The 12,589-nt window shown below is 41.3% G+C and overlaps 1 protein-coding gene across 2 annotated transcripts in view; it reads left to right on the top strand.

Annotated features, from left to right (window-relative positions):
- TPR8 (Tetratricopeptide repeat (TPR)-like superfamily protein) overlaps positions 1-12,589 on the top strand; it is a 386,981-nt gene that overhangs the window by 183,828 nt on the left and 190,564 nt on the right. The window contains exon 4 of one of the 2 annotated variants that reach the window (XM_089416017.1): positions 269-411. In XM_089416017.1, coding sequence (XP_089272143.1) covers positions 269-411 — 143 coding nt within the window. Of the gene's footprint in view, positions 1-262; positions 412-12,589 lie in introns of both variants that reach the window. The other variant, XM_089416016.1, reaches the window with a different exon arrangement.

The following is a 12,589-nucleotide window of genomic DNA, read 5'->3' as shown; positions in this document are numbered from 1 at the left end:
CGTCGACCATATCATAAGTTAAGTGCCTTAGATCTCCATGGCTTCATATGTTTTTCTTATGAAGGAGTCATGGTTCAATTCTACTTTGTTTGTTTTTCAACCTTCAATCTTATTCAATTTCAGGGAAGTATTTCTGTGGGCTTCACATTCTTTGCAAGATTTGATGCTAGTGCAATTGATCATTTAATATTTTGTGATTAAGTTTATGCAACCTTTCTTCCTAGCTGTCAATAATCACAGATGCTACATTCTCTCTTGACAGAAGCAGGAGGCAATTCTCAAGATGAATTATTTGAGCAATTTCGGGAAGGTTTGGAAAATGCTGGCTTCTTTGGAAACACACCTGTTGGTTCTCCTGATTATGTTGAACAATTGAACAAAGCTAAATGTGTACTCAATGACACTATGAAGGCATGTTTCATTAAGCCCTGCAATGTTACAATTTACACTAGTGCAACTTTATCTAATTTGGCAAACTGTGCATTTTATGCCTGCATTCTTTAGTATGTCTCATTGCTTAACATGACATGGAACTAGGCATTGGTCATTTGTCATTCAGTGTATCTAATAACTAGAGGAATGTGTACAAGAGATGGCTTTTGATTTTTAACACAGATAATATGTATATATCATTAAAAAGTTTTACAGTAATAGTTCACAATAATATTCATTTCTTGGCCTTCCAATTTTTCCATGTTACTTCTTTGGCATGTAGGTTACACATCTTTATAGAACTGCCTTCCTGTTTTTGAAATTTTCACTGAGTTAAGTCTTCTAACCTCAGGTAGCTACGTTTAACATGAAAATATTTGCAAAACTATTCATATATACAGATCTTTTTGCTGTGCAAAACATTTACTTGGTTCTCCTTTCCAAATTACTCTCTCACATTGCATAAGAGGGCTACATGATGGGAAAAATCATGGAATTTAATAGTGCTTTGTCATTTGGCCATGTTTGAGTAAAGGTATCAGCTCTTGTTTTTGGATCTCTTTGCTTAATCTCTGTTGGAGACTTTTTAGACACTTTCTTTATTTTATGTTCATAGTCCTGTCGGCCATCCTTGGCCAAAAGTGGTTTGTTCCATGTCATTTGCTCATTAGTTGGTGTGAGAGATATTGGCAAACATCCATATGCTACAGAGAGATTTAACCTTCAAAATTTAAAAGATTCTATAGTAATTGAACAATTAGAATAAGAAGAAATCATGTCCTCATGAAGTGTTAGTAATAATAAGGGTTGACAGCAATTTGGCACATCCTGAAGTAGGTATATGACAAATTCACAAGCTTTGTTTAGGGTACTGTTTTTTTTTAAGCCACGGTGAATCAGTAACTCATTGGACTAATTTGGTCGAGGCCCAGGATCAAACCTCGCGGCTGCTACTATAACACCAAGAGTATATACAATAGCCCGCAAGCCAGATGTAACAGAAAATTATGACTTTGCAAGAGCCGAGACTCACAGATAAGGGGAGCCTACTCCTTGAGCCCTATCATATCGGGCCAAAGGTGTTCCCCTTGGGATTTGAAACCGGGTGGAGGGGATAACATCCCAATGTACCAATCACCCCACTGTCCCACGAGGCGACTTTGTTTTAGGGTACTGTTACCAATCAGATTAGCAATGTTGCTAAGGTCCAAGCAAAGGGCTAGATAAGCACACATAGGGCAAGGACCCACTGTCACGTTGGCCCAAACCCCGCTATTTAAGACCAACATCTTCTAAACAACCAAGGGATGAGTTTTCTTAACTATCCCTAACAACTGTGGTACAAGACCGGTGCTTTATGTGGAGTCAAATGAGGGGAGGTGTTCACTTTGTATCTACTGCTCTGCTGTAAAATTGTCACTTTAGTAGCAGAATTCTAAACAACAAATATTAGTAGCCAAAATTCTGTTGAAAATCTAGGGCATCTATACAAATAATTACTTCTTATGTTTTTCATTGGTTTAGTGTTTTTCTTGTGATCCTTTTAATCATAAAGCAATTACACGGAGGAGCTCAGCAATAAAATCCAAATGCTATAAAGATCATAAAGAGATAGTCACATAAGAACACGAGTTTACTCTGGGAAAACCCACATGGGGGGGAACCTAGCAATCCTTTCCTTGTAGAATCAATTTAACAAGAAAGATATCAAAATCAAGACTATGGACAAACTAACCAGCAAGGTTGACCACCAAGTGTCCAAGTCAGCCCTCCTCAATATGCCTGCAATAGAGAGATTTCAGTCCTCTTTCCAAAGAGTGAATGCCACAGAACTTTGGCCTATTACCACATTGATAAGTCACAAAATCTCGGCCCCTTTTCATAGTGATGAGTCATAGAGTCAACAAAGAGAATTCAGTCCTCTTTCCACAGAGTGAATGCCACAGAAAGTCGGCCTATTACCACAGAGATAAGTCACAAAATTTCGGCCGCTTTTCACAGCTATGAGTCACAAAATCCTCAGCCCTTTCCTCAGAGATTAACCACAAAGTCTCAGCCTTTCTTGCAAAGAGATAAACCACATAAGTTCAACCTTCTTGCACAAAGATAAACCACAGAAAAAACTTGGCCCTTTCCAAGAGCTTTGACCTGCCTTTGATCTTCATTCTGCTTCTTGACTTGCTTTGTATATTAATTGATGCTCAGGTCAAACGATGATAAAAAGGAGGATGAGTGACTCCAATATATAGAGATCCATAGGCCGAATGTGTAATATCCTCAATTTTTATTTTCCATATTAGAGACAATTTTGGAAAAATGGAGACATTTCAGACATTGGGACTTAGGAGGAGAAAAGAAAATTACAGCCTTAGTTGAGAGTGGGGATCAGAAGGAGAGAAAATACGACTCAAGAAGCAATTCGCACTAGTGAGAAGAGAGAGAGAGAGAAAGGGGTGCAAATTACTGAAAGGTGGTGGCCACCAAGGGAGAGAGGGCCAACAATTATAAATAGAGATGGGAGGCCTCCATTTGGTATCTTTTGGTCAATTAATAATTCAATAATTAGTTCTTTTGAGCTGCTTAGCCAAGACAACCCGTGTTGTTCAGCACAAGGAATTTTCGAACGGGAATTCCACCCTCATTTTGGAGAACTTTGAGTGTCACCCTAGTGAGGCAATTTGGGGAGTTCAATTCAGGATTTCCACAGAGCTTTATTGCAGGTATTCACTTAGTTTTGCACACTCCTTGGGTGCAGAGGCAATTCGAGTTGCTCATTGGAGGATCAACTATTGTGGGTTGGAGTACTGACTATTTTGCAGGTGGTTTTTGCATTTGATGCCGATGATTTTGCAGTGGATTTGTAGAGCTGAGATCAACATTATTTTTGGGCCGAATTTGTTAATTCTGGAAATGCACAGAGTTTCATGGACACAGCATGGGCAGGGATTGTGAGAGCACTGATTCATGGAGCAAGGGGTTGGAAAAAGATTGGGATTCCAAAGTTAAATTTGTAGGAGAGCATGAGGAAATTTCCAATGGTGGATTTGGGCCTAATTCTACAGTATTAGAACTGTGGGGCGTTTTATGGCAAAATTGGGCAATTCACACTTATTGGGGGTCACCAAGGGTCGATGGATTTAGCTGAAACCGTTTCTGGGTTTTTTTTGGGTTTATTGAAAGGAGTTCCCAACTAATTTTATAGAATTTTCTGAGCAGATTTGAGGGTGAAATTATCAGCTCCATTCCAACAACAACAATAGTATTTCCAAAGCAGAGCGCAATTATTAGGGGCAAGCCATTCTATCACTTGGGTCAGTGAGGTTTTTCAATGTTTTGTTGGGCATCTAGTGAGGAGGACACCTGCAGAGTTTCAACTCATTTCGAGCACTCTTGAAGGCAACTATTCCAATTCCATTCAATAGGCAGCAATAACAATTTTTGGGCAGGGCACAATTTTGGTGGAGAACCTCTCCGACACTTGAGTATTGTACTCTCACCTGGGTTTTGCATAGCTTGCAGTAGCAAGCCCAGGTTCTATCTTTCTTATCATCTGATGTACTCAGTTCTCCACATTAATAAAATGGCTCAGTTATTCGCCCTATTTCTTGTGTTTTATTGACTGGTGCATGTGTAGTAAAATTTATTTGCTATAGCCTAGTTCATGTGTCTATTATTAGCTGTAAATTTCAATTTGGAATATTACAGTGGTATCAGAGCATGATCTTGGCTAGCTGTGGGGAAGCTAGCAGGATCATGGAGCAATTGATGAGGCAGAACCAACAGTTGGTGTCAACTAGGTGAGGCAAAACCAACTAGTCCTAGAGAGGATGCAACAAATGATGGGAATGTTGAAACATAAGTAGCAGAGAAGCCACACCTGCAGACACAGTCCAACAAAACAACACCCATGGCTAGCCTAGCTGATCTACCAAGACTCATTTTCTAGATGAACCAGAGAAAGAGAGGAAGCCAGATACCTTTGCAGATTTGATGAGGTCCTTCATAGATGGGATTAATGAGTATGAGGTGTTTGATCCCAAGTTCAAGAGGGCTCTCTCGTTTGAGCAGCATAGATCAAGAGAAGGATCATCATATTGGTGCACCAAGGGAAAGGCCCACTACATGGAGGAGATTCTTGACATTGAGCATGAGGAGGAGATTGCGCATGAGGTAGTAACCCCAGTGGTTGTGAGGAGATAGATCGACCTAGTGTGACGTAGGAGTCACCCTTGTTGGAGATTCCTTTAATAGCTCTAGTTGATACATTGGTGGAGAGAGTAGAGCACACAACCATGGAGCCACTAGTTGATGAGGTGCCAGGAGACACAAGGGTATCCAGAGTTATGACTGAGTTTATAGATGATAGCCGCCCAAAGAAGTTTCGACAGCTCCAGGCCGACCTTCTAACATTGAAAAGGAAGGCCACAGCAGTCCAAGAGACCATTCTACAGCAAAATGAGGAGTTGGAGGGCATGAGAGTGGCTTGTGCTGAGTTAGTGGCCAAGCTAACTCGCGTTGGGGAATGGTTGGATTCCCTAGTGACACAACTAGAGGAGTACACATTGGAGCGTCAAAGCAGCCCTCTTCAAGCATATATAAATGGGGCTTGCAACCAATGTTTTAAAACTCTCACTTGGATTCGGAACCGGCTGAAGGTTGTCTCCGACTCCGACTCCGACTTGGTATCAACTTGACTGATTTTATTTCAATGACTTGGTCGTTGTAAAAAATACATTAAAAATTTATTTTTTTTATGAAAAAACATAATTTTAAAGATTTTCATTCATGTTTCCAAACAAAAAGCATTAGAATATAGAGAGAAAACAAATATGATCAAAGTAGGCTAATGAATATATCCATTATATCAAAATGGCACCTAGTGCACTGTCCAATACATACATTATATAGAGATAAAAAAAAAACACATAACCAAGGAGGCTCTAAATGGCCTCTATGACAAAAGTAAACTGTAAAACATCACTAGTCACCAGTACTACTGGCTACTGCTAGAGAAGCCACAGTTTAAAGAGCACTCCCCTAGGAAAACCAACTCATATGAAATAACAACGTTACATGAGTGCAACTGGTTGTAGAGATGAATACAATAAGGATCAAGACATGTTAAAGAACCTGTGCAACAGTGCAGTAATTTCCCATTATCAAAGAGGCCGCCAAGACTCGACTGTGCAAGGTATAGGTACAACTGATGGGCTGATAGAAGAAACAAAATAGTGTGCACTGCCTTAATTCATGTATGCCTGCTGAAATCTACAATCCCTTCAACCATTTTTGGTTGTTGAATGACATCAAAATATTTTCTTTTTTCCCCAATTCTCTTCTTGCTATATCCTTCAAATAACAAAACTAGCAAGCCAAATTTTCAACACAATTCACTGTATTTCAAGTTCCTACTAGAAGCTTTGGGCGTCACTGGCCGGTTCAGCCGATTTAACTTGGACTTGGCCGAGGCGACCGGTTTGTTACCGAACTAGCCGAGTTGATTACCGGCTTGGTCGGTTCGGTAACAAACCGGCCATCGGACCGGTTTTTTTGCTGATCCGGATCGGCCAGGGGTATGGCTTGGTCAACTCGGCTGAAACTGAGCTAGCTCGACCATTTTTTAAAACAGTGCTTGCAACACTAATAGGTTACCTCTGCACATTGGTGAGAGAGAGGCAGAGTTACCTACTCAGATTATTTGTGTTGACCAGACTAGCGAGACAAGACGACATGAGCTGCGTAGGGTGCAACATTCGCAAGATGGAGGGCTTGTTCTCTCTACGGGTGTTCGTGCATTCGATTCCTCTCTTGGGGTTGGATGGCGAGAGATATTGAGCTGGTATTCGATGGAGCTGGCTAGGTGCCTAGATATATCCATGGCCAAGAGCGTAGTTTAGCAGGGGCCGTGGGTTACTAGTGGAGTCTGAGGCCTAGACTGTTGTTGGGATCTAGGAGGGATTCCTTGCCACAACTTGGGCTTGGTTAGTGGTGATATTATTGGTGTGATGGGTCTTGTGACCAAGCACCCACACACTTTTAGATCTCCATTATCCCTAGTGACGAGTTGGATTGCTAGGGGAGTAGACAGGCTTCGCGGGTTGTCCAAGCATGTTGAGCATACATGCGATTGTAGGATGATCAACATAATACGGTAGGAGTTTGTTGGAGGAGGTGGCATCGACAAGCCACTAGACAGTGCCTTGTTTGGGGCCAAGGACTCTCTACGGTTAGTTGGGACACAACGGTCACCAAGGAGCAGCACAGGGTGGCATCGCCACTGGTACGTAGAGAGATCCACTTCTTAGGTCCCTTAAGGGGAATTTGTAGTAGAGCTCCATGCATCAGAGTGTATGATGGTGTGATAGCAGAGGTAGTGACACTAATAGGGTGCGGACCGACGTGTACTGTCTCAGATTTAGGCCATGGCATCCAGTGGTGTGTAGGAGCATACAACGTTGAGCAGTTGTTTGTAGGTCGGCATGGAGATGCATGATGTTGTGCATTAGTGTGTTGGATTGCGCTGTGGATTAGGAGGAGCAGTTCACATCACATTGAGTACATGCAGGGATTGTTGGGTACAGTGACAAACATGATACGAGATGGTACAGGATGGTACAATAATAGTAGGGGGTATCCAGTGGTGTGCAGGACTAGGATGCAGTGTACAATGGCATGCCAAGAGGTATAGGGATAGTCGGTGGTATGTAGGGGCATATAATGCTGCACAATATGGTCTTGGGGTGTTGCCTCTAGGGAGACTTATGGGCGGGGACACTAGGCATACCTTTGGGTGTAGTTCACCTAGGATTGATGCGGACGCAAATGAGCGACATTTGATTGTATCCATGGGCACTCACACGCCTGTCCCTCTTCTACATCACTTGCAGGCACAAATGATTTAGTTGTTGTCCTTTGACACTCTGGGCACGAGCAGCAGGGGGCGGGGAGCTCACTTGAGATATTTTGATGGGACTCAATGCACTAGGGGAGAGACTTCTCAGCGGTGTTGTTGGGTCAGGGCACAAGCTGACAGTTATAGGTTTGGGGAGTGTGTGGTTTTTTGCAGAGGTAGTGTATGTTCCACCCTTGAGTTCAGACTTAAGGGGATGCATGACACATTTTGGGCGAGGCACTCCGAGGTGTCACGAGGAGATATATAACAGGCAATTGACCTTTGTTACAGGCAGATGTTTAGTCTCTAGGCAGTATCAGAGTGCGTTCTTAGGAGACAAGATAGCAGATCCCACGGTGTGGTATGGTAGGCGCAGGGCAGTTTTGCATGTGCTAGATTGATTCATGTTGTGTGGAGTCCATATATCGTTTACATGCAGGGAGTGGAGATGTGGGGCAGGTGGATTTCAATAGCCGTCAGGACTACGTCACAACAGATCTAGTTATGGGATCCAAGGGTTCAGTTTGTTGACAAGCCACTCCATTTCGTGAGGAGCAGGACCATAATAGAGGGTGATCTAGCTCACTTTGGGGTTGACACATGGGGAATCGCTGAGGCCTCCATTGTTTGGCGAGGCAGGTTTTTCCAATTGCAGCTCAGGATTGAGATTATCAATGGATGGGTAGATATTTACATCATAGAGATACCTAGGCAGGATGATCTAAGCCTTCGTCGATATTTCATCACCAGGTTTCAAGGGAGGAGGATATAGTGTGCACATGATGGGTAGCTTGTTAGAGTCAGAGTGGTGCAGCAACAAGATGGTGGCACCTTTCTGAGACTAGCATGGAACATGGGCATCACAGCATTGGACAACTCAACGACCTTTAGGGATGAGCTAGCCACTATAGGGGGATATCATTGAAGTCTTCCATTAGGATTTTGTGGCTCGCTGATGGCATGGGGGACCTCATTAGCATGACAGGTTGGTTAGTAGGAAGATATTAGGGGAAGCTCATGCGGGAGAGACTTCATCCCCACAAGGGTTGGTTTGTATCTTCAAGAGTTTACTCTTGGAGTGCATGAGGTGGATTACTCGGTAGGGCAACTTATTGGGGAGTTGGAGAGAGTCCTACATTATCATGATGCTCTACTTATTGATAGTGTGCAGAGGGCTTCCGGTACCTATACCTGGCTAGACATTGAGCGGAGAAAGGGGTGCTTCACATTGATCAGGATGGCTTGGGATCCTGGTATCGAGGGATTCCTTCATGACAGGACAATATAGAGATTGGGGATGACTTTGTGGCACATTTGGGACCTTGGTATTATTGGTGGTGATAGTGGTGATCGATAGTCTGAGAGGGTGCTTGCTCGGGCATTGCTTGAGGACAAGTAATTTTTGGTGGGGAGGATTGTAATATCCCCAATTTTTATTTTCCGCATTAGAGAAAATTTTGGAAAAAGGGAGACATTTCCTACATTAGGACTTAGGAGGAAAAAGGAAAATTACAGCCTTGAGTGGGGAGACGACAATAGTACTTATCAATGAGTTATATGTGATCTCACAACCAAGAAAAGTGCTAGTCAACTTAGTGCCAATAAGAAATGAATCCACAAGATGCTTTAACCAACAATATAAGTAAAAGAACTTAGAGCACTTATCCACAAGATGCCAATAACAATTATTCAAGATGTTCTTATGCCAATATCACAATGCCAATTAGATGTTAAGTGCTCAAAAATAAAATTAAGGAAAGCTATGATTATAGTGCTTTTAGTGAGTGAACTTATTGGATGTGAATATTGAACTTTATAGCATATAAACTAACAAGGAAAACACAATGTTAGCCACTTCCACAATATCAATGCTAGGAACAAGAAACAATAGAATGTACAACTATGAAAGCACTTATGTAATTTATGTTCCAATGACCTCTTAATAAGAAACAAGTGAATGATATGACAACAGTAAGAGATTTATGACAGCAGTGAGTTACTTATGACAACAGTGAGTTATTAGTGCCACAATATACCCCAACACTTAATTTGCTTGCCAAACAAAAAAGTCAAACTTTTAGACCTCTTTTGATGGAAATTTCAGAATTATATCAGATCTGATATGACTTGTTACAACAGTAAATAAAACAGAAAATCAATGAATTAGTGATGCTACAAGAAGTGCCAAATATGCCAAAAACTAGGAAAAATTGCCAAAACTGAAAAATTTGAGTGTTTGAGCCTTTTAATTGAATTATTCAGATAAGTTCATATTTGATATATTCAGTTATGCAGTAATTTCTAGCAAACAAAAAATTAGATCTAGGCTAGATAACCAATGCCCAAGTGGTCAAATTTTAAGATTTTTTGTTGTTGTTGTTGCAATTTTAGAGTTATTTTGACCAATTAGATGTAGTTTTAGGGCACTTATATCACTGTTATAAAATAAACTTTACAACAGTTGTAAAAAAATGAAAAATTAGGGTTTAGAGAGAAAACCCTAGGCCTAAGGACTTGATGATCCCTTGCCAAATTTGCCCAGAAATCCTTCAATGAATATGCCACCTGAAAACACCAATCTAGGGCCAATATTACCTGCAAAACTCACCAATATTCAGTACCAAGAATTTTAGAAATGACTAAGTGTCAAATTAGGGCTAGAAGAGGGCTCGAGGCCAAGGAAAAGGTGCAAGAGAAAGGAAAAGACCGAGAAAGGCTAACATTGGAGGAATAAGGCTCTAGAGGGCTTATTACGGTTAGCCCAAAGGCCAACTGTTTAGGGTAAGGAAGGGGGGATGAGGCCTCCTAGGCCCATGACTAGGCCAACTAAGGTCTTAAAACCCTGACGCAGACCCTAAAAGGGAGGGCCGAGGCGCCAAAGGGAAGACACTGGCCCTTTCGAGGCCCTAAAGGATGATGCAAAGGGATGGAAGGCTGACGCAGGCCAAGAGGAGGAGGGCGCTGGCCCTAGGAGGGATGGATCCAGGCTTGGGAGGCCTAAAACTCGAAACCCCATCTTCTGAAAATTTTATTTGTTTCAGGTTTGAATTTGTAATATTCCTAATTAGCCATTGCTAATTGGAATATTCGATTTTGCTCAATTTTGCCTTCTATAGTTATTTATAAATAAAAAGGTGAGGAAAAGGGGGACATAACTCACCTTTAGAATAAAGTCACTCCCTAGTAGCACAACGTTGTGACTTAAAGGGGAGCCAAGGGGGCCAAAGGACCACGCAGAGATGGGGCCCACACAGACACTTGGAGGGACTGCGCAGATGGAAAGGAACACGTGGCAAGAGAGGGACTATGTTGGAGGAGGTGGGCCTTGGGATTGAGAGAGGCCAACATTATAAAGGAGGGAGGAGCCTCCTCATTTTGTCATTCGATTATGTGCATTTGAGCTAGTCACTTCGACTTAGAGCATGTTGGCTGTTTAGCTGGTCTGCAGCACTGTTTAGTGCATTGAGTGTCTCCGTTCGGAGATCTCACCCTTAGCTCCGGTGGACTTCGAGTGCCTACTCGGGTAAGGTAGTTTTTAGCAGTATTATGCAGTAGGATTGATCTTTGGCGTTGTGGAGGAGCTGAGCATTTGAGAACTGTGCAGTCTTGGGAGAGAGGGACGCAATTCTTTCGGTGGGAGTTCCGGATTGGGGGTTTGTGGAGGATTAGAGTTGGGAGATTGAGCAAGGGATCAGCTCTTGCATATTGGAGGATTTTGGCAGAGTTTCGCGCTGTGTTTTGGTGGATTCTATTCAGTGGCAGCGCAGAGCCTTGAGGGACAACGTAGATCCCCAAGGGGGTGATTTTCGGGGGTTGGCTATTTCAGAAAAGCTTTCTGGGTTTTTCTGGGTTTCTTGAGTAGAGTCCGATTCTTGAGTTTTAGCTTTTTCTGAGAAGGGGAACATCCCCAAATCCTCATTTGATTTCAAGCAGTAGCAACAACACGACAGTTCTCTAGCAGCTTGGACGCAGTTTAGAGAGAGGCCATTCCTTTGCTATTCTGAGTGTATTTCTTCACTTGCCTTGTGCAAGTCGAGGTGCCATCTTTCTGATCACCTCCTGTACTCATTCCATTACTCAGTATAATAAAATGGCTTAGCATTTCTCTCTGCATTTCTTGAGTATCTGCTTATATTTCATGTTCACATTATTATATGTTGTACTACTGTTATTTTTATCACTTTGAGTTTCCCGGTCACTATATCATTTGGACGTGTTTGGTTGGAGTTTGCTTGGGTTTGAGGGATATCCCGAAAATGGGATATTACAGAATTTTGCTGCAAATTTTCCAATGGTTGGCTTTGCGAAAATTCTAGAGACTTGATCTTACCCTCAAGGGCCTAGATCTAGCTCTATTCTAGCTTCTTCTCTTGACTTCACTTGCAAAATGGAGATAAAATACGCAAAACCCCAAATATATACAAAATCTCAAAACCCCAAAACCCCAATTAGCCAAAATAATTTACAAATTTAAATTACAAATCTATTTACAAAAATTTACAAATATACAAGGGTTTTGAAATAAATTTAGAGATAATTTTTATGGAACTTATTTCTTTGATAAATGGCTAAAAATACTTTAGAAACCCAATGCACACTATAGCCTTAGTGAAGTTTAAATCAACCACATAAATATTTGGGATCCAAACAAAGTCGGTTCATGCCCATAGTTTGTGAACTTGGAGACCAAGGACTGGGGTACCTACAAACACTATGTATATATCTCAAGAAAATCTGTTAATCATATGCCCAAAACTATCAATAGAATGACTTTATCCCCATTTAATGAAAAACAAATTTTATCATTTACGAGCACAACATAGGAAAGCCCGTAGCCAACACATACCACAAATCAATGAACACTGAATATCTTGAACTGCATCCCAAAGTCTTTATTATGATATAAATAAAAGTTCCCTACAGGACAATAATGTTACATCAATGCTCCAGCAACAATTTCTAAGCCAAAAATCCGATGGCTAGAGACTCGAATGACTCTAATTTATAGATAAATCCTCCAAGTGGAAAAATAGCAACTAGTTTGCTTGATCCATGTCAAAATAATCTCGGTCGTCGAAAAATACTTGATCATTTTTTAATCTTAGCTGTTGAATTTTTATTTTGAGGAATTTTCAAATTTATCATTTAATTTCATTTTTATTAGCTCATAATTAATTATTTTGAGCTAATTTCCTCAAAGATTTTACTTTGACTTAACCACCAATGTTCAAGGGTCCAATTTTTATTGAAATATCCATATTCCCT

The sequence above is a fragment of the Pinus tabuliformis genome, chromosome 3_2, assembly GCF_031772625.1.
Source record: "Pinus tabuliformis cultivar Carrire ecotype Pingquan chromosome 3_2, CPIR1, whole genome shotgun sequence".
In the NCBI taxonomy this organism is placed as follows: Eukaryota; Viridiplantae; Streptophyta; class Pinopsida; order Pinales; family Pinaceae; genus Pinus; species Pinus tabuliformis.
Note: the sequence above shows the minus strand (reverse complement) of the source record. Positions and strands in the feature narration are given on the sequence as shown.